The sequence below is a fragment of the Triticum aestivum genome, chromosome 7D (genome assembly GCF_018294505.1).
Source record: "Triticum aestivum cultivar Chinese Spring chromosome 7D, IWGSC CS RefSeq v2.1, whole genome shotgun sequence".
Classification (NCBI taxonomy): Eukaryota; Viridiplantae; Streptophyta; class Magnoliopsida; order Poales; family Poaceae; genus Triticum; species Triticum aestivum.
This window is the reverse complement of record NC_057814.1, coordinates 264,974,588-264,997,360: the sequence shown is the minus strand read 5'-3', so window position 1 is coordinate 264,997,360 and position 22,773 is coordinate 264,974,588. Positions and strand designations below refer to the sequence as shown.

At 46.9% G+C, this 22,773-nt stretch overlaps 1 protein-coding gene and 1 long non-coding RNA gene across 3 annotated transcripts in view; one reads left to right on the top strand and one right to left on the bottom strand.

The window, feature by feature from the left end:
* Nucleotides 1-1,441: 1,441 nt before the first annotated feature.
* Nucleotides 1,442-10,872, bottom strand: LOC123168750 (uncharacterized). 2 transcript variants are annotated; one of them, XR_006484497.1, is made up of 3 exons: nucleotides 10,196-10,526; nucleotides 2,380-2,557; nucleotides 1,442-2,003 (listed from the first exon to the last, which is right to left on the bottom strand). It is a non-coding gene; the product is annotated as an uncharacterized lncRNA (long non-coding RNA). The 2 variants fall into 2 exon arrangements; XR_006484496.1 differs by lacking the exon at nucleotides 1,442-2,003 and having other exon boundaries at nucleotides 2,135-2,557; nucleotides 10,196-10,872.
* A 1,940-nt stretch (nucleotides 10,873-12,812) lies between these two features.
* The window catches only part of LOC123171063 (translation initiation factor IF-2), a 139,590-nt gene continuing 129,629 nt past the window's right edge, over nucleotides 12,813-22,773 (top strand). The window contains exon 1 of the mRNA XM_044588726.1: nucleotides 12,813-13,077. Within this exon, the coding sequence (XP_044444661.1) occupies nucleotides 12,813-13,077 (265 nt within the window). The remainder of the gene's footprint in view (nucleotides 13,078-22,773) is intronic.

The window sequence follows — 22,773 nt, the reverse complement described above, 5'->3', positions numbered from 1 at the left end:
GGATCATGACGGGTTCGATGACCTTCATAGACCTCAGAGAGACGGTCCCAGATAAGCTTTGCATGATCGAGATGCATGATGTTCCTAAACTGATTTTGAGACAAACAAGAGCAGATGACGTCCTTCGCCGTGAGGTTGAGAAAAGTGTACTTGCGAATGTCATCAGCTTCCTCCATCTTGCACAGATCGATAAGACCAATCTCAGTGACGGTCCACAGCTCGCTGTTCATCGCCATGAGGCGCTTTTTCATCATGGCCTTCCACTTGGGATACTCATGACCGTCAACAATGGGGCATGACACAGTCTTCATTCCTGTGGTCGACATAACTAAAACTCCAGACGGTTAAACCAAAATCACACAGAACAAGGGAGTACCTTGCTCTGATACTAATTAAAAGTGTGTTATATCGACTAGAGGGGTGGTGGATAGGCGATTTTTATGAATTCTTCACTGAGGAATTTGCGAGTGAGGAAATTCCTTACCGAAGAACTACTTGCAGCGGAATAAGTACTCAAAAGTAAACATAACAAAACACAAGCATGGTCATCATGATGAAATGAAGACAAGCACAGAGTACAGAAAGCGTAAACACAGGATGAAGACAAACAAACTAGAGAAATTGAACTGAGGAAATTGAGAAGGTCTTCAGTCAAAGTCTTCACACACAGATATGAACAAGTGCACAACACAGTTATGAGGAAATAAAAGAGTTGAGGAAATAGAACCAGTAAGCTTGGTGAAGACAAAGATTTGGTAGACTAGTTCCAACTGCTATCTCAGTTGTACGTCTGGTTGGAGCGGCTAGGTATTTAAACCTAAGGACACACAGTCCCGAACACACAGTCCTCACCGTATTCTTCTTGAGCTAAGGTCACACAGACCTCGCCCAATCACTCGTGGTAACTCTTCAGGTGACTTCCAAACCTTCACAGACTCGGTCACTCGGCGATCCACAATTCCTCTTGGATGCTCTAGACCATGACGCCTAACCGTCTGGAAGAAGCACAGTCTTCAAAGGTAACAAGCGTCGGATCTACGCAAGATCAATCTCTTCGGTGATGCTCAATCACTTTGGGTTTGTAGGTGTTTGGGTTTGGGTTTTTCTCACTTGATGATTTTTGCTCAAAGTCCTCGGAGGATGGGATGCTCTCAAATGACAAGTGTCAGTTTCTCTCGGAGCAGCCAACCGGCTAGTGGTTGTAGGGGGCAGCTATTTATAGCCTAGGGAGCAGCCCGACATGATAAGACATAAATTCCCTTCAATGATATGACCGTTAGGTGGGTAGATATTTTGGGACAGCTGGTGTGTAGCACAGCAACGGTCGGATGTTTGAGGCTCAAATTCCTCAGGGCTATCATGTTCCTCACTGTGTAGGCAATCCACACTGGCGAATTCCTAAGTCCTGAGTCAGAATATAATCCTCAGAGACCAGAAGAACTTCGTCTCTGTCACTGAAGAATATGACTGAACTGTATGAGATTTCCAATGGCTTCACTCGAAGGGATTGGTAGGTGTAGGATTTTGAGTTGAGCACCACTTGGAAATTTTTTCTTAGTATTTTCTCGACCTCCTTTAACAGTACGGTGTTTCCTATGGCTCAAGAAAGAGAAACAGAAACTACGAAAAAAAGCCTTCACGATTCATGTTCCTTAAATGGATACCTAGTCTTCAAGGTCACACCAATTTCTTCACTTTCAAAGTCTTCAAAAATCCAAAGTTTTCAGTCGAAGAACTTCATTTTTAGAGGTCGACTTTCTCTGTAAATATCAAACTCCTCATAGATTTATAGACCTGTGTACACTCACAAACGCATTAGTCCCTTAACCTATAAGTCTTCAATACACCAAAATCACTAAGGGACACTAGATGCACTTACAAGAATTGACATAGCCGGCAACAACCATGCCGTCATCACTGTTCAACGCACGCGCATGGCACAAAAAAGGGCTTGTCCGTAGATCCAAGACAAAACTTCCCCATTTACAACGGGCATGAGGTGTCTGCACATCCAAGACAAAACTCCCCCATTCACAACGGGCATGAGGTGTTTGTACATCACAAAACTCCCTCCTATCCCCCTCCACTAACAATGTTCTTTGTGGTGTTAAAAATAGTTCTTTGTGAGACATCGGAAAAAAGTAGGCGAGCTCTCTTTAATTGATATACGTCCAACAGGCCCAAAATACAGAGAGAAACCAAAGCTATCATGCAGGATTGTTAACGAAATCATCCCGTAGAAAAGAAAAGAAAGGAGAATCACATAGAGAAAGTAAGACAACAGTTAAAATCACAAAAATAATGAAAAATGGCAAAACAACTTAAAAAAATAAAATAAAAAATATAAGTGAAAATGAATAAAAAATAAGGAAGAAAAACCTGTAGGTTGAAATCAGTGACCAGCCTCTTGTCTGCGGTGTTTTTCTTCCAAAAGAATAGTTGATTCATATATTGAATCCTTATATTCTGGATATCATCTTGTGAGAAATGCTTCCGCGGATCCAAGGCTGGTTCCCATATCTCCATTATCTTCGTTGGGAAATATCCACAATCATCTCTGCGAAAATTAAGGTTATGTTACAGAAAGCAAAACAAAGAATGAAACGAAAATGAAAACAAAAAATAGCCATGACAAAAGATCAGATGTCCAAAACACAGGTCAAGAACAACCCCCCATGAAAATATGATTGAAAAAAATATGAAAAAAATCGACATGCACCTAAAAAAAGAACTAAAAAGCAAAAAGTTGTTGCATGATATAGAAAGAAAAAAGAGGAGATAACACTATGAACTGTGAACAAAAACTTCTACAACCTGACAAGTTGTCTAACCTCCCTGATCGGATAAGTGATTTTTAGGCATTGTAGTTTAAAAATATGAACTGGAGTTTGCAGCAGTTGAACTTCATTTTAAACTATATCCATTGCAAGAAAGAACTAAAAATAGGCCCTTCCATCTTCGAGACACGTCGATCTTTCACAACTGGCGCGCAACCTAGCCGACCCGTCTCCTGGTAGATGTTGATTTCTTCAGGTGTGTTCAGAGAAACTAATTCAGGGGTGCTTTGATTTTTTACTGTTGGCCCCTGAAGAAACTGACTTCAAACAAACCTGAATTGGAGGCACTACAATGCAAAATATAATCTCCAGAACATACTGAAAAACCATACTGAAAAATTATAATAGCCAATACATAACAGGTAACGGGAAAAATTCAGGTCCATTCGTTTTAGTGTGAAAAAATCACACCAAAAATAATTGTGAACTTGCTCCCCAAACTCGGGCCTGAGAAGCAAAACTATCTCCATGATGAAGGAATTACTTAAGCTGAATAATGTACAGAACATGCTTAAATACTGAAATAATCTAGTACCAAAAAGTAGCTCTCATTCACTAAACTGAAATAATCTAGTACCAAAAACAACGAGGCGGATTTATATCCCGAATACGCAAGTTGCGTATCATTCCATTGATAGGTTGGGGGAGAGTACCAGGGTGAGCGTCTTAGGCCTCGTACACATGAGATGGCGGGCCTAAGCGCTAGTTAAGCAGCGAGGGAGGGAGGATGCTCAGCCTCATAGTTTACATCTTATGTTACAGAAATGATCCTACCGAGCCCTTTGGCGCCGGCTCTTGCCCAGAGTTTCGCCTCCTGTTTTATGTCCTCGACAAGTTTGTTATAGGAGGGTGCAGCATTGTCGAAGAGAGCTGCGTTGCGATGCTTCCAAAGTGCCCAAGAGGTGAGGATGATGATGGAGTTCGTCCCTTTGCGGAGGCAGGCTGGCACGCTGGCCGTCGTTACCATCCACCAGTCGAAGAAGCTGGAAGCGCCATCAGGGGGAAGGGCGGGAATGCGGCACCATGCCATGATGTCGTGCCAAATGATGCGCGAGAAGACGCAGCCGACGAGGAGGTGGTGCAGTGTCTCATTGTCTTGGCTGCACAGCTTGCAAATGGGGTCATGAGGAAGGTTGTGGCGCGCTCTCCGGTCGGCGGTCCAGCATCTGTTGAGAGAGGCAAGCCAGAGGAAGATCTTCGCATTGGAAGGAGCCCAAGTCTTCCAGATGGGGCGCCAGAATGGTGCGGTGGTGTCGCCGATGAACAACGCGTGGTAGGCTGAACGCGCGGAGTAGCTCCCATCGGCCGTCCATTTCCAGGAGAGCTTGTCGGGTTCGTTGGAGAGCTGGATAGTTTGGAGCAGCCTCCATAGCTCGACATATTCGATGACCGCGCGGGGGTGTAAGGTGCCATGGATGTCGGCGATCCAGCCTCTGTTGTTGAGAGCGTCGCTGACAAGGCGTTGGCTTCGGCGGCGCCTCGGGATGAGGGCAGAAAGGGTAGGAGCAATCTCGGGGATGGAGCGCCCGTTGAGCCAGTGATCCTGCCAGAACTTGCAGGTGTTGCCATTGCCGATGGTCCAGGTCGTGGAAGCACGGAAGAGCACAGAGGCCTCGTGATCGGTCGGGGGGTGGAGATGCTTCCAGGAGCGGTCAGGGTCGGTTCCCTGCAGCCATAGCCACCTGGTGCGGAGGGCGACGCTAGTACGGTGCAGATCGCGGATCCCCAGTCCACCAAGCGCGAGGGGACGGCATACCTTTTGCCAAGAGACGATGCAGCAACCAGCATAGGCATCCTTGTTGCCGTGCCAAAGGAAATCTCGAATGAGCCTGTTGACCTTCTTGAGGATCGCTGGGTGTAGCGCTAGCGCTAACAGGATATGCACATGCATGGCGGTGAGGACATGTCTGACAAGAGCAAGCCGCTGGCCACGGGACAACAAAGAGGCTTTCCAGGTTGCGAGCTTCATGGTAAGCTTGTCGACAAGTGGAAGGAGGGCGGAGGCCGGCACTTTGCGAGTTGAGAGCGGTAGCCCTAGGTATTTGATGGGAAATTCTTCCAGCGGGCAGGAGAGGGAGGCGCCAATGGTGGCGCGGTGGTTGTCGCCGCATCTGATGGGTGAAGCGGAACACTTGAGGAAGTTGGTTCGAAGACCCGAGGCGTTGCCAAAAGTGTCGAGCAGCATTCTGATGGCGGAGAGCTCATGGGCGTCGGGGTGGCAGAAGATGACCACGTCGTCGGCGAACATGGATATGCTGGACGCGGCGTGGCGCGTGGTCAGCCGCTGGAGGATTCCTTGGTTCGTGACATGCTCGAGGAGCGAGTTAAGCTTGTCAATCACCAGGGTGAACAGCATGGGGGACACCGGGTCACCCTGGCGCAGCCCTTGGGCATGAGTGATCGGCGGTCCGGGGGTGCCATTGAGGAGAACACGAGTCGAAGCAGTGGAGAGGAGGATCGAAATCCACTCACACCAACGCATGCCAAACCCCAAGTGTCGAAGCGTCTCGAGGAGGAATAGCCACGCCACCGTGTCGAATGCCTTGCGATGTCCAATTTAAGAAGAACGCGCAGTGCCTTTGAGGTTGTGGAGGAGCCAGGCCGTTTGTTGGACGAGAAGAAAGTTATCATGCGCACTCCTTCCGGCGATGAACGCACTTTGGTTCGTGGACACCATCTCTCGGAGACGCGGCGCTAGCCGGAGGGAGAGGACTTTGGCGAAGAGCTTGGCAATGAGGTGTATAAGACTGATCGGCCGGTAATGCGCGAGGGTCGATGCATCTTGTCTCTTGGGCAGTAGGATGAGTAGCGCCTCATCGAGTTTGCGAAATCCCATGCCGTTCATAGTGTAGAGTTTGTCGAAAGCGGCACATATGTCGTCTTTGACGATGGCCCAACACGAGCGTAGGAATTCCGTCGTGAAGCCGTCCGGTCCCGGCGCCTTGCCAAGCGGCAGGGCCTTGATTGCATTCCATATCTCGTCCTCGGAAAAAGGCTCATCAAGCGGTAGCAGGTCGAAGCGGCGTTGATCGAACATGCGTATGTTGAGCGCGTGATCACGCGTGGACTGGGATCCAATGGTGGCAGTGAAGTGGTCGAACGCAGCCCGAGCCATGCCAGGAAGATCGCTGACAAAGTGGTCGTCCTGATGCAGCCCTGTCATGTGGCTCTTTTAGCATCGATGAGCGGTGTGGATTTTGAGGAATGCCGTATTAGTGTCTCCCTCCTTGAGCCAGGAGAAGCGAGCCCGCTCACAAGCAATGGAGCGGTCAGGAGAGGCCAGACCCAAGTACTTGCGTTTGAGCTCCCGCCGGAGCCAGGCTTCACTAGCAGAAAGAGTGCGCTTGTCTTGTGCCAGGTCGAGGCGATATATAAGTTCGCAGGAAACCAGGAGCTGCGTAGAGATGTCGCCGAGCGAGCGCGAGCTCCAGCTCCTGAGCGCGCGCGCCGTAGCCTTTAGGCGCGCGTAGATTCGCCGGAATGGGTCCGGGTCGGGCTCCTCAGAGTGCCAGGCCGTGGAAACGGTATGGTGGAAGCCCTCAAGCTTGGTCCAAAATCGCTCGAAGTGGAAGCGCGGCCGGCCGCGCTTGCGGGGAGAACAGTCAAGGACGAGTGGACGGTGGTCGGAGACCGCCGAAGCGAGGCAATGGAGCATGTGGTTGGGGTTGTTGATCTCCCACGAGGGTGTGCATAGAACATGATCGTTGCGCACGAGCGTGGGGTTGTCTTGCTCGTTGGACCAAGTGAATCTTCGGCCATGGAGGTAGATATCGCGCAAGGCCGAGTCGGCAATGAAGCGCCTGAATTGATTCATTGTACGGTGGTTGACACGGCCGTTGCTCTTGTCAGCGATGGAGGTCACCATGTTGAAGTCGCCGCCTAAGACCCAAGGTCCGGCAATAGATTCCCGCAGGTCGTGAAGCTCAGAGAGGAACGCAAGTTTGTCTGGGGCGCTTTGCGGCCCGTAAACGCCGGTGATCCACCGGGTGTCGTTCCCCGAAAGGGAAGAGACCGTTGCAGAGACGTGGTAGGTCCCGATGGTCGGGTTGGCCAGAGCGATCACGTCGCTACGCCAAGCGAGAAGAATGGCACCGCGTGTGCCCACCGCGGGGAGGAAGTAGAAGTCGGCGAAGCTGGCACCAAGCGTCTCGAAAACCAGAGTAGGCGTCACTAGGGACAATTTAGTCTCTTGAAGGCAGACCACGAGGGGGGAAGTAGAGGCAATAACGGTGCGGACAGCGATGCGCTTGGCTTTGCTGTTAAGAGCACACACATTCCAGACTACAACTTTGATGTGATTATCCATAAGAGTTGGGGGGGCCCAAGATGGACTAGGAAACGCCCAGTCATGCCTCGGTGAGGAGGGCCTGGCCATGCACGGGGCTCGCGATAAGCTCCCGCGGCACACGCCATCCAAAGAAGTCCGCAAAAGCAAGGACGACATCCGTGGCCAGCGGTCGGTCGAAGAGCCGTGAGTATCTAGCGAGAAGGTCGGCGGATAGCGGCTCGTCGCTCCCGAGCAGGCCAAGCTTGCGAAGAAGCACGCGTTTGGCTTTTGTTTCCGCGTCGTATCCCTGATTTTGTGAGGCGATCCGTCCGCTACGGCGTGGCGTGAAGTTGGGCGGGATTTTGGCCCGCTTGCGCCTGGGGGCCGGGGTAGCGAGAAGCGGCGCCGTTGGCATCTTAACCGAGTCCAAGAAGCTGAGAACGTGGGGCGGAATGGCACAGGAAGCGCTCCCATTGAACGTGCATGGTGGTGCTGGGTGCGCCACGTGGGCCGCCGGTAACGTGCTCTGCATGGTTGCAATCATCAGCACAGGTGGCGGCCTGGTGGACGAGATCCGGCCCAGCCGAGACCTCGGAAGTGGCCTGGGGGTCCACGTCGGGCCCAGCTGGTGGCGAGATGGCGTCCTAGGGATCGCCAGCGGGTCCAGCCGGTGGGTGATCCAACACGCCTCCCTGGGGATCCGCGACGGTCAGGGGTGGGGGTTGGTGGGGCACCAAAGACGTCCCCCGAGGCTCGCAGGCAGCATCGGGTTGGCCGCCAGGGCGACAGGCTGGTGGCGAAGGCTGCAAAGGGGAGTTGGCCTGCGCGGTGATAAGATTATCTGCTTTGGCATCTGCCGGGGGCTGGAAGGGTCTGGAGGCGTGTCGTGGAGAATCGGCGAATCCGAGGCGGGCTCGAGGAGAGTTGTGGCGGAGGACGCGCCACGTGGAGAGTCCACCCCAGTCAAGGCCAAGGGCCGGGTTTGAACCGATGGGAATCCCACCGTTGTGATGGCCTGGCATGAAGCGGCAGGTCCCGACAACATGTGGGGCGCAGGTGGGGGGCCAGGAGGGGACGTCGGCCGCGTGCTGATCGGGCGACGTGGCGCCGCGCTAGTGGCTGGATACGGCCCCAGCACACCCTGCCAATCGCGGCATGAGGGCGCAACGCGGCGGCGGCCCCGCCGGCCGGAATCACCGCGGCGGGAGGGGCGGCCGGCATGCGAGTTTCCGGGAGGACGCGGAAAATCGTGCCTGCGAGGCCAGGCGTCGGGGCAGGGAGGTGAATCCTGGTCCGACGCGCCGTCGGAGCCATTGCCAGGCGGCGGCGGAGGGGGTGGCGGCGAAGGGAAACGGTAGTCCGCAGCACGACGGACATGGATGGTGACGGGGAATCGCATGAGCGCCAAGGTGAAACGGTCGACGCGATCGGGGTCCGCGTCGGCGAGCTCGTCGGGCTCCTCGAGCAGAAGCTCAGAAGAGCGGGGAATGCCATCCGGGTTCGCGGTCCAAGCCTCGAGCTTGAACACGGAGAGATCGCTCCCGTTTGCAGTCTCCGGCGCGAGGCGGCCGACCATGCAGAACGGAGAGAGCAGCTGCACGGCGGAAGAGATGTCCCAGCCGTGCTCCGGGATGCCATAGATCTCGATGTCGACATGGATCCGGAGACGGAGCGGTTCGGCGCTTGCGAGACGGCTCCAGGGCTGTAGGAGCAGGCGGAAGTTGGGCCCCCGCACGTTGGCCAGGGCAGCGCGCGCCCGGGCCTCCTGGCTGGTGAAGCGGACCAGGAACTCGTTGTTGCGGGTGCAGTGGACGGAGAACTCGGCCGGCGCCAGCGGCACCTGAGAGCAGAGGGCGCGGGCGACGTCGTCGGTAGATACCCCGGAGCGGTTGCCAGCCACGCTGGCGACGAGCGCGAGCCCGAGGGCGTGCTCCGCGGCGTCGAGGCGCTCGGAGCGCGGCACGTAGCTGACTGCGCCCGCAGGCCGAAGGGAGGGATGCCCAGACATCGCGGTGATCTCGCGCGATGAGGAGGGCGGGGGGGAGGCCGTGGCCGGGGAAGACGCGCTCCGCCCGGAGGAGGTGGGAGCGGGGGAAGGGGACGAGGAGCCAGGCCTGGAGGATGCAGGCTGGCTCGGCCCCGCCACGCTCGACGCGGAGGAGTTCGCGGGTAGCGGGGAGGCGGTCCGCGGCCTCTTGGCCGCATGGGGGGAGCTCGGTGAGCGGGGGCACGGCGTGGTGCAGTTCCTGGCGATGTGGCCAAAAAAATGACAGCGCCGGCAGCGCACGTCCCGCCTGCACTCGGAGCGGGGGTGAGCGCCGAAGCATCGAGGGCACTCGCCGGGGGTGGCGGGTCGCGACGCGTGCCAGGGCTGCGCCGGCGACGCCGGGGGTTGCGCGGCGAGCGCGGCCGCCTGCCCCCCGTGGCGACGCGCCACCCGTCGCTGGCCGCATCCACGGGCTCGCGCTCCACAAGATGGACCTCGGAGCGGGGGATGCGGCGCGGGGCCGGCGGCGAGGGCGGAGGCGGGGAGGGGAGGGGTGCCTGACGGGGGGAGGTGACGAGCGGAGCACGTCGAGGTACGACGGGGCGCCAGATCCAGCGGAGGATGGGCTAGACTCCATCCACCGCAGCTCGCGGCCGCGGCCGGCGGGCGGGGTGGCCATCGGGGAGGTGGGCGGCGGCGCCGGAGTGGCGGCCGTCGCAGGCTGGTGGGCGCCGGGGCCGGAGTGGCCGGCGGCGCTGGGGAGCGGGAGCGGGAGCGGGGGCGGGAGCCGGGGCCGGAGTGGCCAGCGGAAAATGCGTTCAACGAGGCGGATTTGGCGATGAAATTTGGGGATAGAGCGACACACGCGCATAGGTGGCAGCAAAATATTCAGGATAGTTTCTGATGAACCACTCCAAATCGCAGAGGTGAACTAAGCTATCACAAAACGTTCCTACTCAAAAACCAGCTAGCTGAACAACTCCTGCGACATGGCTCTATGCCCGGCGACCACGACGATGAACTGAATCAAACACATAAAGAGGCAGATCACAGAGAACAACAGAAATTGTTCAGAGCGAGGACAACAGGGAGACGGGAGTATACCTTGCGGCCCACCGGCTCCGGCGAATACTACATCACCCATCGACGGCGCTTGCTGGTGGCGAGCACGAAGGGGTAGCTACGGCCGAGCTCCTCTCCAGACTAACACCTCTCTTGCCTGAGGCCCTCCCTGTGAAGCACGCCTCCCGCGAACAAACCCCGCTTGTGGGGTGACTCGCCGGGCGCCGTCTTCGCTTGGCCGACCTGCCGCTAATCACCGGCGAGCGGCGAGAAGCTCCCCGTTCCCTCCGCCGCCTCGGCCAACCCCTTTCAATCCCTTCCCCAGCTAAGACAAAGGCCGCCGCCCCACCGACTGAATAGAAATTCAAAAGAGTTAAATACAGCACACACACGTGCTTAACTTGTCCGGTGCGGTCAGTTTCATGCCTAAATTTGAAAAATACCCAAAAATGGTGTCATAACTTGTCTGGCCGTTCAAATACGATACCTCTGAACGCATGCCGCCGTATCGAGTGCCCGCGTTGATGTCGTTGGGCCACATGTCAGTGGTTGCAGGCGTTGGACGCGCGCTGTGAGCTACACGTGTTTTTTACAGGAATGCCCCTGAATTTTAATCAATTCTTGCTCCCCCTTGATTTTAGGTAATGCTCGCAAAAAATACCAGGAAGCGAGCGTGCAGGGAATTCGAACATGTGACATCCTCGTCAGCTGACAATCAAGCGGACCAGGTGGCCACAGTCTAGTTTGCGCTTAATTATAAGCAAGCAGTTTATATAGATGATTGCATGTATCGCTCTGCATATGCTTTTGCTGGAGTAATTTTATTTATATTTATTTCCAAGTTACTATCTTGTTTTTCTTCGAGTGAAGTTTCTGTTTAGTTTTCATGATACATAATTTTTTTCCGTGTGAAAAAGTAAAATAAGTATCAATATGAAATTTTGTCTATTTCCGTTGTGTTTACTTTGAAGAGATAAACATGAACTTTTTCTAAAATTGATGTGGAATTAAAAAGTTGAACGTATATTAAAAACAAAGTGAGCAGTTTTTGAAATACACGTTCACGTTCATGTTCATTTTTTCATATTATTTTAGCAAATGCTCACCATGTTTTTTTGATAATGTTGAATGCCTATTAAAATAATATTGTGTAATATTATTCTTAAATTTCTACAAACACGCTTAACATGTTAGTACGTTTCTAGAATTTATTATTGTCACACAATAATATTTAATACACGTTGAACAGTTTTTGAAATACAATATTGTCAATTTTAAATAATTGTGCATTTTAAAAATAGAATGAAGATACAGAATAATTGTTCGTGCTTATGGTGCTCAATGAGGATACATAAATTTACAGAATAATTTTTAATATACGTTCAACTTTTTATGTCCACATAAATTTTAGAGAAAATTCATGTTTATCTCTTCAAGGTACACAATAATGAAAATAAAATAAAGATATAAAATCAACAATAATTGCAGATTGATAATTATTTTATTTTTATATGGGAAAATTTATGTATCATCAAAATTAAACAGGAACTTCACTCGTAAAAAAAGCGAAGCAGTACTTCAAAAAAGCTGTAGAAAACATGTGCAAAGCGATACGTGGAATCGTGCATATAAGTTGCTAGCTAGCAGTTAAATGTAAACCAAAGTGTTGCCTCTTGGTCCGCTTGTTTGTTAGGCAACCCGCACCTTCATGCCAACTTGTGTTTATATTTTTGTGAGAATTAATTAAAGTACGGGCACGTTCCCTAAAAAACAGTGTGCATGCAGCGCCCGTAATGATTTTTTGCAAGAATTAACTAAAGTCCAGGGGCATTTAAAAAAACTACATGCATAACTCACAACGCGCCCGCAGCCACTGACATGTGGCCCAGCGACACGTTGGCATGCCTCACCGGCAGTTGATACGGCGGCATACGTCTAGAAGCACCGTATTTGAACGCTCAGACAAGTTACGACACCACTTTTGTGCATTTTTCAAGTTTAGGCACCAAACTGACCTTGCCGGACAAGTTAGGGCACCTGTAGTGTATTTAACTCAATTCAAAAGACAATAGAAACTCGCGAACCCGAAAGCCCAACACAACACAAAAAAAAGAGACCCGGTTCACGCGAGACTGAGGTCGTACGACGCGCGGAGACGCGTGTGGATCGGACGGACAGAAAATGACCCGAGACGAATTCAAAAGCAGACAACTGAAAAATAATACTTCCTCTGTTCACTTTTGTAAGTCGTTTAAGACAGCTGAAATTGAATTGTTTTAGGTGTTGTCTTAAATGTCTAAAAGGTCCTACAGAAGTGAACATAGGGAGTGACAGTATTTTTTAAATTTACTGGTCATTGTTTCCTTCTAAATTTTCTTTCCAGGAGAGGATTTGTGCTGCATACATGTTCATGTCTGAAATCCTTTGTGCCAAGATGAGGTGCTATTCTAATATGTTGGTTTAAGCTTCGAATTCAAACTCAAGTCTGGGATATATAGTTCATCGTGATCTTTTTTGGCTTTTTATATAATTAATCTGTATGCATGCATGTTACACTTGTGAGTAGGAGAGGAGAGGAAGACATGATATGCTATGTACTACCCCTTGTTTAATTCCATTGATTCGCTCAGTGTCCACTACCGTCCTATAGAAATGATCGATGGAACTTTTCAGTGAAATAAAAACAGATCCACTCTCCCTTCTGGGCTTCTGGCCAGAGTGGAAAGACGAAGAATTCTTCTGGGGTAGTGGCGCTTGTGCCTATTGTATTTCTGGTGGGATGCCGAGGCAGTGGAAGTCGGAGCGGCGGCTCCCGACGGTGGATGTACGCCGAGGCGCGGCCTCGGATGGCCATGCAACGACGGCCCTATGGGGTAGGTCCGCTGCTTTGCTTGGCATGGGCGGCGACCTAGTGCTGCGGGGTAGTGAGTTCATCCGCTCGGTCGACGCGATCTAAGGGGTCGGTCTGACTGGAAGTCGGGGCAGCGGCCCCGGATGTTTGACACGGCGTTCGTGGTCTGCGAGCGGTCGTCTCGGGTAGCAAGGGCTACAAGGCGCTTGAGCCGTGCGGCGTTGTGGCTCGCGTGCGGGCGGGGATGTCGGAACGGCGGCTCCGGAGTTGCGTGTGTGTGTTTGTTGCGATTGTAGCCTTGGGTCGTGTGGTCGGCGAGGCTTTGTCGCTTGTGCGGTTGTCGGTCTAGTTTTCCTCAGAAACGAGTCACTCTATTAGGTTTTTCGATCCGGTTTCCCTTATAAACTGGATTAACTCTCTTCTTCTAGAATGCAATGCCAGAGCTCCTGGCCCTCTGACGAGGTTTCGTAAAAAAATAGTATCTTAAGTCCATAACTTCTTCACTGTCGTTCAACTTTCTTGCAAATTAAATTATGCAGGCTCACACTTTGCATTAACTTTCTCTGTAACAATAGTTACAATTTTTTTTTTGAAACGGAACGGTCGTTACATGTATGAACACTGAAGTCCCTGAATATGCTTGCTGGCACTACTCTGTAGTTAAAACTTTCCACTGACTTGCATATCCAGTGATAACATGTATTGTATTGTGTAGGCCAATAAAACAAATTATTCTACAATATACGTATGCTGTTCACATTACATTGTTTCTTTTTGCTATATTTACAATTTGCAATTTCTAGAAGTGAAGGAAAATAGGGGCAAACAATGTGTCATCATCTAGGTTTTGGAAGGCCATGCAGTCCATGTATGTTATGTAAAAAACACATAGGGGCAAACAATGTGTCAGCATATAGGTTTTGGAAGGCCATGAGTCCATGTATGTTATGTAAAAAACACGAGATCTTTGATAAGATCGAGCCAGGACGAAATTGTTAGTATTATTACTGATCTTCTGCTCTAGATTAACATGGCTCTGTACATTGTTCTTAGGTTGGCTAATATAACCAGCTCTATCAACATATTCTACAACATGACACTATGTGTGTACATTGACTCCATATCCATGTCTACAGATAGTTTTGATGAGAGGAAGTTGTCCATGGCTGTATTACGGGTTACCTCCCACAAGTGGTTAAGCTCTTAATTGAGTAAGTAATAGTTGCTCTACTTTGAAGACCATGAACATAGTTTACAAAGAAATCATCAGCCGTCTGTAGAAAGTTTTGTAGTCTTTTTGTTCTTAATATAATGGACTTGTTTTGCTTCCATGTTTATTTGTACTGGTGGTCAGTTTAAACGCCTAGTATGTAATATGTTGTTTTGTCTCCTATATTTGCAATGATGGCGAACTTTGATGCCTAGTGGATGTAATATGTGTAATAGATGTAGTTGCCTAGCATAAGTTGCTTGCTTATTTATTTTCTTATTGTCTTGTTTATTTGGTTGCTTGTAGTTGCTACTTCTTGAGCTTGCGTTGGTTTTTCCCTTCAAGAGGAAACGGTGATGCAGCAAAGTAGAGTAAGTATTTCCCTCAGTTTTGATAACCAAGGTATCAATCGAGTAGGAGACAACGCGCAAGCCACCGAATACCTGCACAAACAAACACCAACTTGCACCCAACGCGACAAAGGGGTTGTCAATCCCTTCAAGGTTATTTGCAAAGTGAGATCTGATAGAGATGGATAAAAGGTAAAGTAATATTTTTGGTATTTTTGGTTTATGGGAAAGAAAGTAAAAGATTGCAAAGAAAGTAAATAGGAAACTAAAATTTTAGATCAGAAACTTGTATGATGGAAAGTAGAAGATTATATGATGGAAAATAGAAGATTATATGATGGAAAATAGACCCGGGGGCCATAAGTTTCACTAGAGGCTTGTCTTAAGATAGAAAATATTATGGTGGGTGAACAAATTACTGTCGAGCAATTGATAGAAAAGCGAAAGTTATGATGATATCTAAGGCAATGATCATGAATATAGGCATCATGTCCGTGTCAAGTAGACCGAAACGATTCTACATCTACTACTATTACTCCACACATCGACCGACTCCTACCTACATCTAGAGTATTAAGTTCATAAGAACAGAGTAACGCATTAAGTAAGATGACATGATGTAGAGGAATTAGCTCAAGCAATATGATGAAAACCCCATCTTGTTATCCTTGATGACAACAATACAATACGTGTCGGTTCCCCTTCTGTCACTAGGATCGAGCACCACAAGATTGAACCCAAAGCTAAGCACTTCTCCCATTGCAAGAAAAACTAATCTAGTTGGTCAAACCAAATCAATAGTTCGAAGAGACTTGCAAAGATATCAAATCATGCATAAAATATTTCAGAGAAGATTCAAATAATATTCATAGATAAGATGATCATAAATCCACAATTCATCGGATCTCGGCAAACACACCGCAAAAAAGTATTACATCGAATAGATCTCCAAGAACATCGAGAAGAACTTTGTATTGAGAATCAAAGAGAGAGAAGAAGCCATCTAGCTACTAACTATGGACCCGTAGGTCTGTGGTAAACTACTCATGCTTCATCGGAGAGGCAATGGTGTTGATGTAGAAGCCCTCCGTGATTGAGTCCCCCTCCGTCAGGACGCCGGAAAAGGCCCCTAGATGGGATCTCACGGGTACAGAAGGTTGCGGCGGTGGAAAAGTGTTTCGTGGCTCCCATGAATGTTTTTAGGATATTTGAGAATATATAGGCGGAAGAAATAGGTCGGTGGAGTCATAAGGGGCCCACAAGGGTGGGGGGCGCGCCCTACCCCCCTGGGCGCGCCTCCCGACCTTGTGGCCGCCTCGTCGCTTTCCTGACGTGCACTCCAAGCCCTAGGGATGTCTTCTGGTCCAAGAAAAATCATCGCGAAAGTTTCATTTCGTTTGGACTCCGTTTGGTATTCCTTTTGTGCGAAACTCTAAAACAAGGAAAAAAACAGAAACTGGAACTGGGCTCTAGGTTAATAGTTAGTCCCAAAAATCATATAAATAGCATATTAATGCATATGAAACATCCAAAACAGATAATATAATAGCATGGAACAATAAAAAATTATAGATACGTTGGAGACGTATCAAGCATCCCCAAGCTTAATTCTTGCTCGTCCTCGAGTAGGTAAATGATAAAAACAGAATTTTTAATGTGGAATGCTACCTAACATATTTATTCATGTAATTTTCTTTATTGTTGCATGAATGTTCAAATCCGTATGATTCAAATCAAAACTTTAATATTGACATAAAAACAATAATACTTCAAGCATACTAAAAAAATAATTATGTCTTCTCAAAATAACATGGCCAAAGAAAGCTTATCCCTACAAAATCATATAGTCTGGCTATGCCCGATCTTCATCACACAAAATATTTAAATCATGCACAACCCCGATGACAAGCCAAGAAATTGTTTCATACTTTCGACGTTCTCAAACTTTTTCAACTTTCACACAATACATGAGCGTGAGCCATGGACATAGCACTATAGGTGGAATAGACGGTGGTTGTGGAGAAGACAAAAAGAAGGAGATAGTCTCACATCAACTAGGCGTATCAATGTGAGTGAGTAGGGATTGCCATGCAACGGATGCACTGGAGCTATAAGTTTACGAAAGCTCAAAAAGAAAACTAAGTGGGTGTGCATCCAACTCGCTTGCTCACGAAGACCTAGGGCAATTTGAGGAAGCCCATCATTGGAATATACAAGCTAAGTTCTATAATGAAAATTCCCACTAGTATATGAAAATGATATCATAGGAGACTCTTTATCATGAAGATCATGGTGCTACTTCGAAGCACAAGTGTGGTAAAAGGATAGTAACATTGCCTCTTCCCTCTTTTCCCTCAATTTTTTATTTGGGCCTTCTCTCATTTTTTTGCCTCTTTTTTTGTCAGGAGTCTCATCCCGACTTGTGGGGGAATCATAGTCTCCATCATCCTGTCCTCACTTGGGACAATGCTCTAATAGTGAAGATCATCACACTTTTATTTACTTACAACTCAAGAATTACAATTCGATACTTAGAACAAAATATGACTCTATATGAATGCCTCCGGCGGTGTACCGGGATGTGCAATGAATCAAGAGTGACATGTATGAAAGAATTATGAACTGTGGCTTTGCCACAAATACAATGTCAACTACATGATCATGCAAAGCAATATGAGAATAATGGAGCGTGTCATATAAACGGAACGATGGAAAGTTGCATGGCAATATATCTCGGAATGGCTATGGAAATGCCATAATAGGTAGGTATGGTGGCTGTTTTGAGGAAGGTATATGATGGGTTTATGGTACCGGAGAAAGTTACGCGGTACTAGAGAGGCTAGCAATGGCGGAAAGGTGAGAGTGCGTATAATCCATGGACTCAACATTAGTCATACAGAACTCACATACTTATTAAAAAAATCTATTAGTCATCAAAACAAAGTACTACGCGCATGCCCCTAGGGGGATAGATTGGTAGGAAAAGACCATCGCTCGTCCCCGACCGCCACTCATAAGGAAGACAATCAATAAATAAATCATGCTCCGACTTCATCACATAACGGTTCACCATACGTGCATGCTACGGGACTCACAAACTTTAACACAATTATTTCTCAAATTCACAACTAATCACTAGCATGACTTTAATATCACCATCTTCATATCTCAAAAAAAATCATAAGGAATCAAACTTCTCATAGTATTCAATGCACTTTATATGAAAGCTTTTATTATATCCCTCTTGGATGCCTATCATATTAGGACTAAATTTATAACCAAAGCAAATTACCATGCTGTTCTAAAGACTCTCAAAATAATATAAGTGAAGTGCGGGAGTTCATCAATTTATATAAAATAAAACCACCACCGTGCTCTAAAAAGATATAAGTGAAGCACTAGAGCAAATTTGCCTAGCTCAAAAGATATAAGGGAAACACACAGAGTATTCTAATAAATCAAGATTCATGCGTGTCTCTCGCAAAAGGTGTGTACAGCAAGGATGATTGTGGAAAACCAAAAAGGAAAGACTCAAATCATACAAGACTCTCCAAGCTAAACACATATCATGTTGTGAATAAAAATATAGCCTCAAGTAAAGTTACCAATAGACGAAGACGAAAAAGGGGATACCTTCCCGAGGCATCCCCAAGCTTACGCTCTTGGTTGTCCTTGAATATTACCTTGGGGTGCCTTGGGCATTCCCCAGCTTAGGCTCTTGCCACTCCTTATTCCATAGTCCATCAAATCCTTACCCAAAACTTGAAAACTTCACAACACAAAACTCAACATAAAATCTTATAAGCTCCGTTAGTATAAGAAAAATAAATGACCACTTTTGGTACTATTGTGAACTCATTCTTTATTTATATTGGTGAAATATCTACTGTATTCCAACTTTTTCATGGTTCATACCCCCCGATACTAGCCATAGATGCATCAAAATAAGCAAACAACACACGAAAAACAGAATCTGTCAAAAACAGAATAGTCTACGAATATCTGAATTGTTCTAATACTTTTGTAACTCCAAAAATTCTGAAAAATTAGGACAACAGAGGCAATTCGTATATCAATCTTGTGTAAAAAAATCAGAGTTTTTCCACTCTCCAGCAGAAAATAAGAATTGTTTTTTTGAGCGCAAAAGTTTCTGTTTTTCAGCAGGATCAACACAACTATCACCGTAAGCCATCCCAAAGGTCCTACTTGGCACAAGCACTAATTAAAACACAAAATCACATCTAACCAGAGGCTAGATGAAAATTTTATTGTAGAACAGAACCAAAAAAGCAAAAGCAAAAATAAAATTCGGTTGCCTCCCAACAAGCGCTATTGTTTAACGCCCTTAGCTAGGCATAAAACACAAAATAGATCTAGGTTTTGTCATCTTTGGTATGCAATCCATAAGTGGCTCTCATAATAGATTCATAAGGCAATTTAATTTTCTTCCTTGGAAAGTGTTCCATACCTTTCCTTAACGGAAATTGAAATCTAACGTTTCCTTCTTTCATACCAATAATTGCACCAATCGTTCTAAGGAAAGGTCTACCAAGAATAATACGACATGTAGGATTGCAATCTATATCAAGAACAATGAAATCTACGGGCACATAATTCCTATTTGCGACAATAAGAACATCATTAATTCTTCCCATAGGTTTCTTAATAGTGGAATCCGCAAGATGCAAATTTAAAGAACACTCATCAAATTCATGGAAACCTAACACATCACATAAAGTTTTCGGAATCGTGAAAACACTAGCACCCAAATCACACAAAGCATGGCACTCATAATCTTTAATTTTAATCTTAATAGTAGGTTCCCACTCATCATAAAGTTTTCTAGGAGTAGAAACTTCCAATTCAAGCTTTTCTTCAAAGGATTTCATCATAGCATCAACGATATGTTTAGTAAAAGCTTTGTTTTGATTATAAGCATGAGGAGAATTCAACATGGATTGCAACAAGGAAATACAATCTATTAAATAATAATTATCATAATTAAATTCCTTGAAATCCAAAAGAGTGGGTTCATTGCTACTTAAAGTTTTGACCTCTCCAATCCACTTTTATCAATTCTTGCATCCAGATCTAAAAACTCCGAATCATTGGGACGCCTTCTAACTAAAGTTGACTCATATCTAGTCCCATCTTTATCGAGATTTACATTGGAAAACAAAGATTCAATAGGAGTCACATCAATTACTTTAAGATCTTCATCATTATTTTCAGCCTCTGGTTTAGCGGCCATTTTGTTCACTAAAGTAGCTTGTTTATCAGAATTTTGACCTACTAAATTTTCAAGATGCGCAAACTAAGATCTCAAACCATAAAATTCCTTTGACATATAATCAAGCTCTTTATTCATGTATTCCATAAAACTTTTCTGCTCCTTGAGCTCGTTTCTAAAGAAATTGTTATGCTCAAATTGCAAAGACATGAAGCTTCTAACATTATTTTCAATTTCGTCTAACCTCCTAAGGTGAGGGTCAACGTTTTTTGGAGAGGTCATTGCGACAAAGCAAGCAATCCAACACACGAGTTCACAAAAAGCAAATGAAGAAGACGAACGGAAGAGGGGCGAAGAAAAGATAAATCTTTTCGAAAATCATTTTAGAAGTGGGGGAGAGGAAAACGAGAGGCGAATGGCAAATAATGTAATGCAAGGGATGAGAGTTTATGATGGGTACTTGGTATGTCTTGGCTTGGCGTAGATCTCTCGGGCAACGGCGCCAGAAATCCTTCTTCCTACCTCTTGAGCTTGCGTTGGTTTTTCCCTTGAAGAGGAAACGGTGATGCAGCAAAGTAGAGTAAGTATTTCCCTCAGCTTTGATAACCAAGGTATCAACCGAGTAGGAGACAACGCGCAAGCCATCGAATACCTGCACAAATAAACACCAACTTGCACCCAACACAACAAAGGGGTTGTCAATCCCTTCAAGGTTATTTGCAAAGTGAGATCTGATAGAGATGGATAAAAGGTAAAGTAATATTTTTGGTATTTTTGGTTTATGCGACGGAAAGTAAAATATTGCAAAGAAAGTAAATAGGAAACTAAAATTTTAGATCGGAAACTTTTATGATGGAAAGTAGAAGATTATATGATGGAAAATAGAAGATTATATGATGGAAAATAGACCCGGGGGCCATAGGATTCACCAGAGGCTTGTCTTAAGATAGAAAATATTACGGTGGGTGAACAAATTACTGCCGAGAAATTTATAGAAAAGCGCAAAGTTACAACGATATCTAAGGCAATGATCATGAATATAGGCATCACGTACGTGTCAAGTAGGCCGAAACGATTCTGCAACTACTACTATTACTCCACACATCGACCGACTCCTGCCAGCATCTAGAGTATTAAGTTCATAAGAACAGAGTAACGCATTAAGTAAGATGACATGATGTAGCAGAATTAGCTCAAGCAATATGATGAAAACCCCATCTTGTTATCCTCGATGGCAACAATACAATACGTGTCGGTTCCCCTTCTGTCACTAGGATCGAGCACCGCAAGATTGAACCTAAAGCTAAGCACTTCTCCCATTGCAAGAAAAACCAATCTAGTTGCCCCAACCAAATCGATAGTTCGAAAAGACCTGCAAAGATATCAAATCATGCAAAAAAGATTTCAGATAAGATTCAAATAATATTCATAGATAAGCTGATCATAAATCCACAATTCATCGGATCTCGGCAAACACACCGCAAAAAAGTATTACATCGAATAGATCTCCAAGAACATCGAGAAGAACTTTGTATTGAGAATCAAAGAGAGAGAAGAAGCCATCTAGCTACTAACTATGGACCCGTAGGTCTGTGGTAAACTACTCACGCTTCATCGGAGAGGCAATGGTGTTGATGTGGAAGCCCTCCGTGATCGAGTCCCCCTCCGACAGGACGCCGGAAAAGGCCCCTAGATGGGATCTCACGGGTACAGAAGGTCGCGGCGGTGGAAAAGTGGTTTCGTGGCTCCCCTGGATGTTTTTGGGATATTTGAGGATATATAGGCGGAAGAAATAGGTCGGTGGAGTCACGAGGGGCCCACAAGGGTGGGGGGCACGCCCTACCCCCTGGGCGTGCCTCCCGACCTTGTGGCCGCCTCGTGGCTTTCCTTACATGCACTCCAAGCCCTCTGGATGTCTTCTGGTCCAAGAAAAATCATCGCGAAAGTTCCATTCCGTTTGGACGCCGTTTGGTATTCGTTTTCTACGAAACTCTAAAACAAGGAAAAAACAGAAACTGGCATTGGGCTCTAGGTTTAATAGGTTAGTCCCATAATTCATATAAAATAGCATATTAATGCATATAAAACATCCAAAACAGATAATATAATAGCACGGGACAATCAAAAATTATAGATACGTTGGAGACGTATCAGTAGTCACTACAGTTCTTTTTCCGCGGTTTTGCTAGTAACCTTTTTTGTTTGAGAACTAGGCCACAAAAACCATGGGCCACATATAGACCGTTGTAACCATGGTCCCGCTGCCTACTATAGTATTGGCCTTCGGGCCGTAGGATCCATGGGCTTCCTACGGGCCGTAGGATCAATGGGCCTTCTACGGGCCGTATGATCGGTTGGACAAACATGGGTCGCACTATTCGTGGACCAATAACGGACCGCAATATGGGCCGTAAACGGGCTAAAATGGGAATCATCTGTTTATGGGCCTGACCGTAATGGGCCGTTAATAGGCCGATATGTATAACGGGCTTAATTCTATCGATGGGCATAACGGTTCGTTAATGGACCGTATTAGATGACGCTACAAAATGACCCAATGGATTAACGAGCCACAAATGGGTCGACTGTAACCATGGTTAGAATTTGGCCATCAGCGAACAGCCCAGTAACGGACCGTAAGTAATCGAGTGCTGGAAATGAGCCCAAGAATAAATGGGCTCAAAGAAGACCGAAGATAACACGGGCTGGAAATGGCTCGACTGAATAATGGGCTGTTAATGGGTATAAAGTGATATAATGTTCATTATGGGCTAGTTTCATCACAAGCCGTTAAAAGGGCCCAAAGTTACAAAGGGCCTCATATGGGCCGAAAGACATCATGGGCCATACATGGGCCGGAAGTTGAAATCATATTGGACGGTCCACATGACGCTGTTGGGCCTAATTCGGATAGGCCATAACGGGTCGTGAGTTAGCAGGCTGTAAACTTTCCTAAAAAGGTAGTATGTAACTGGGCTA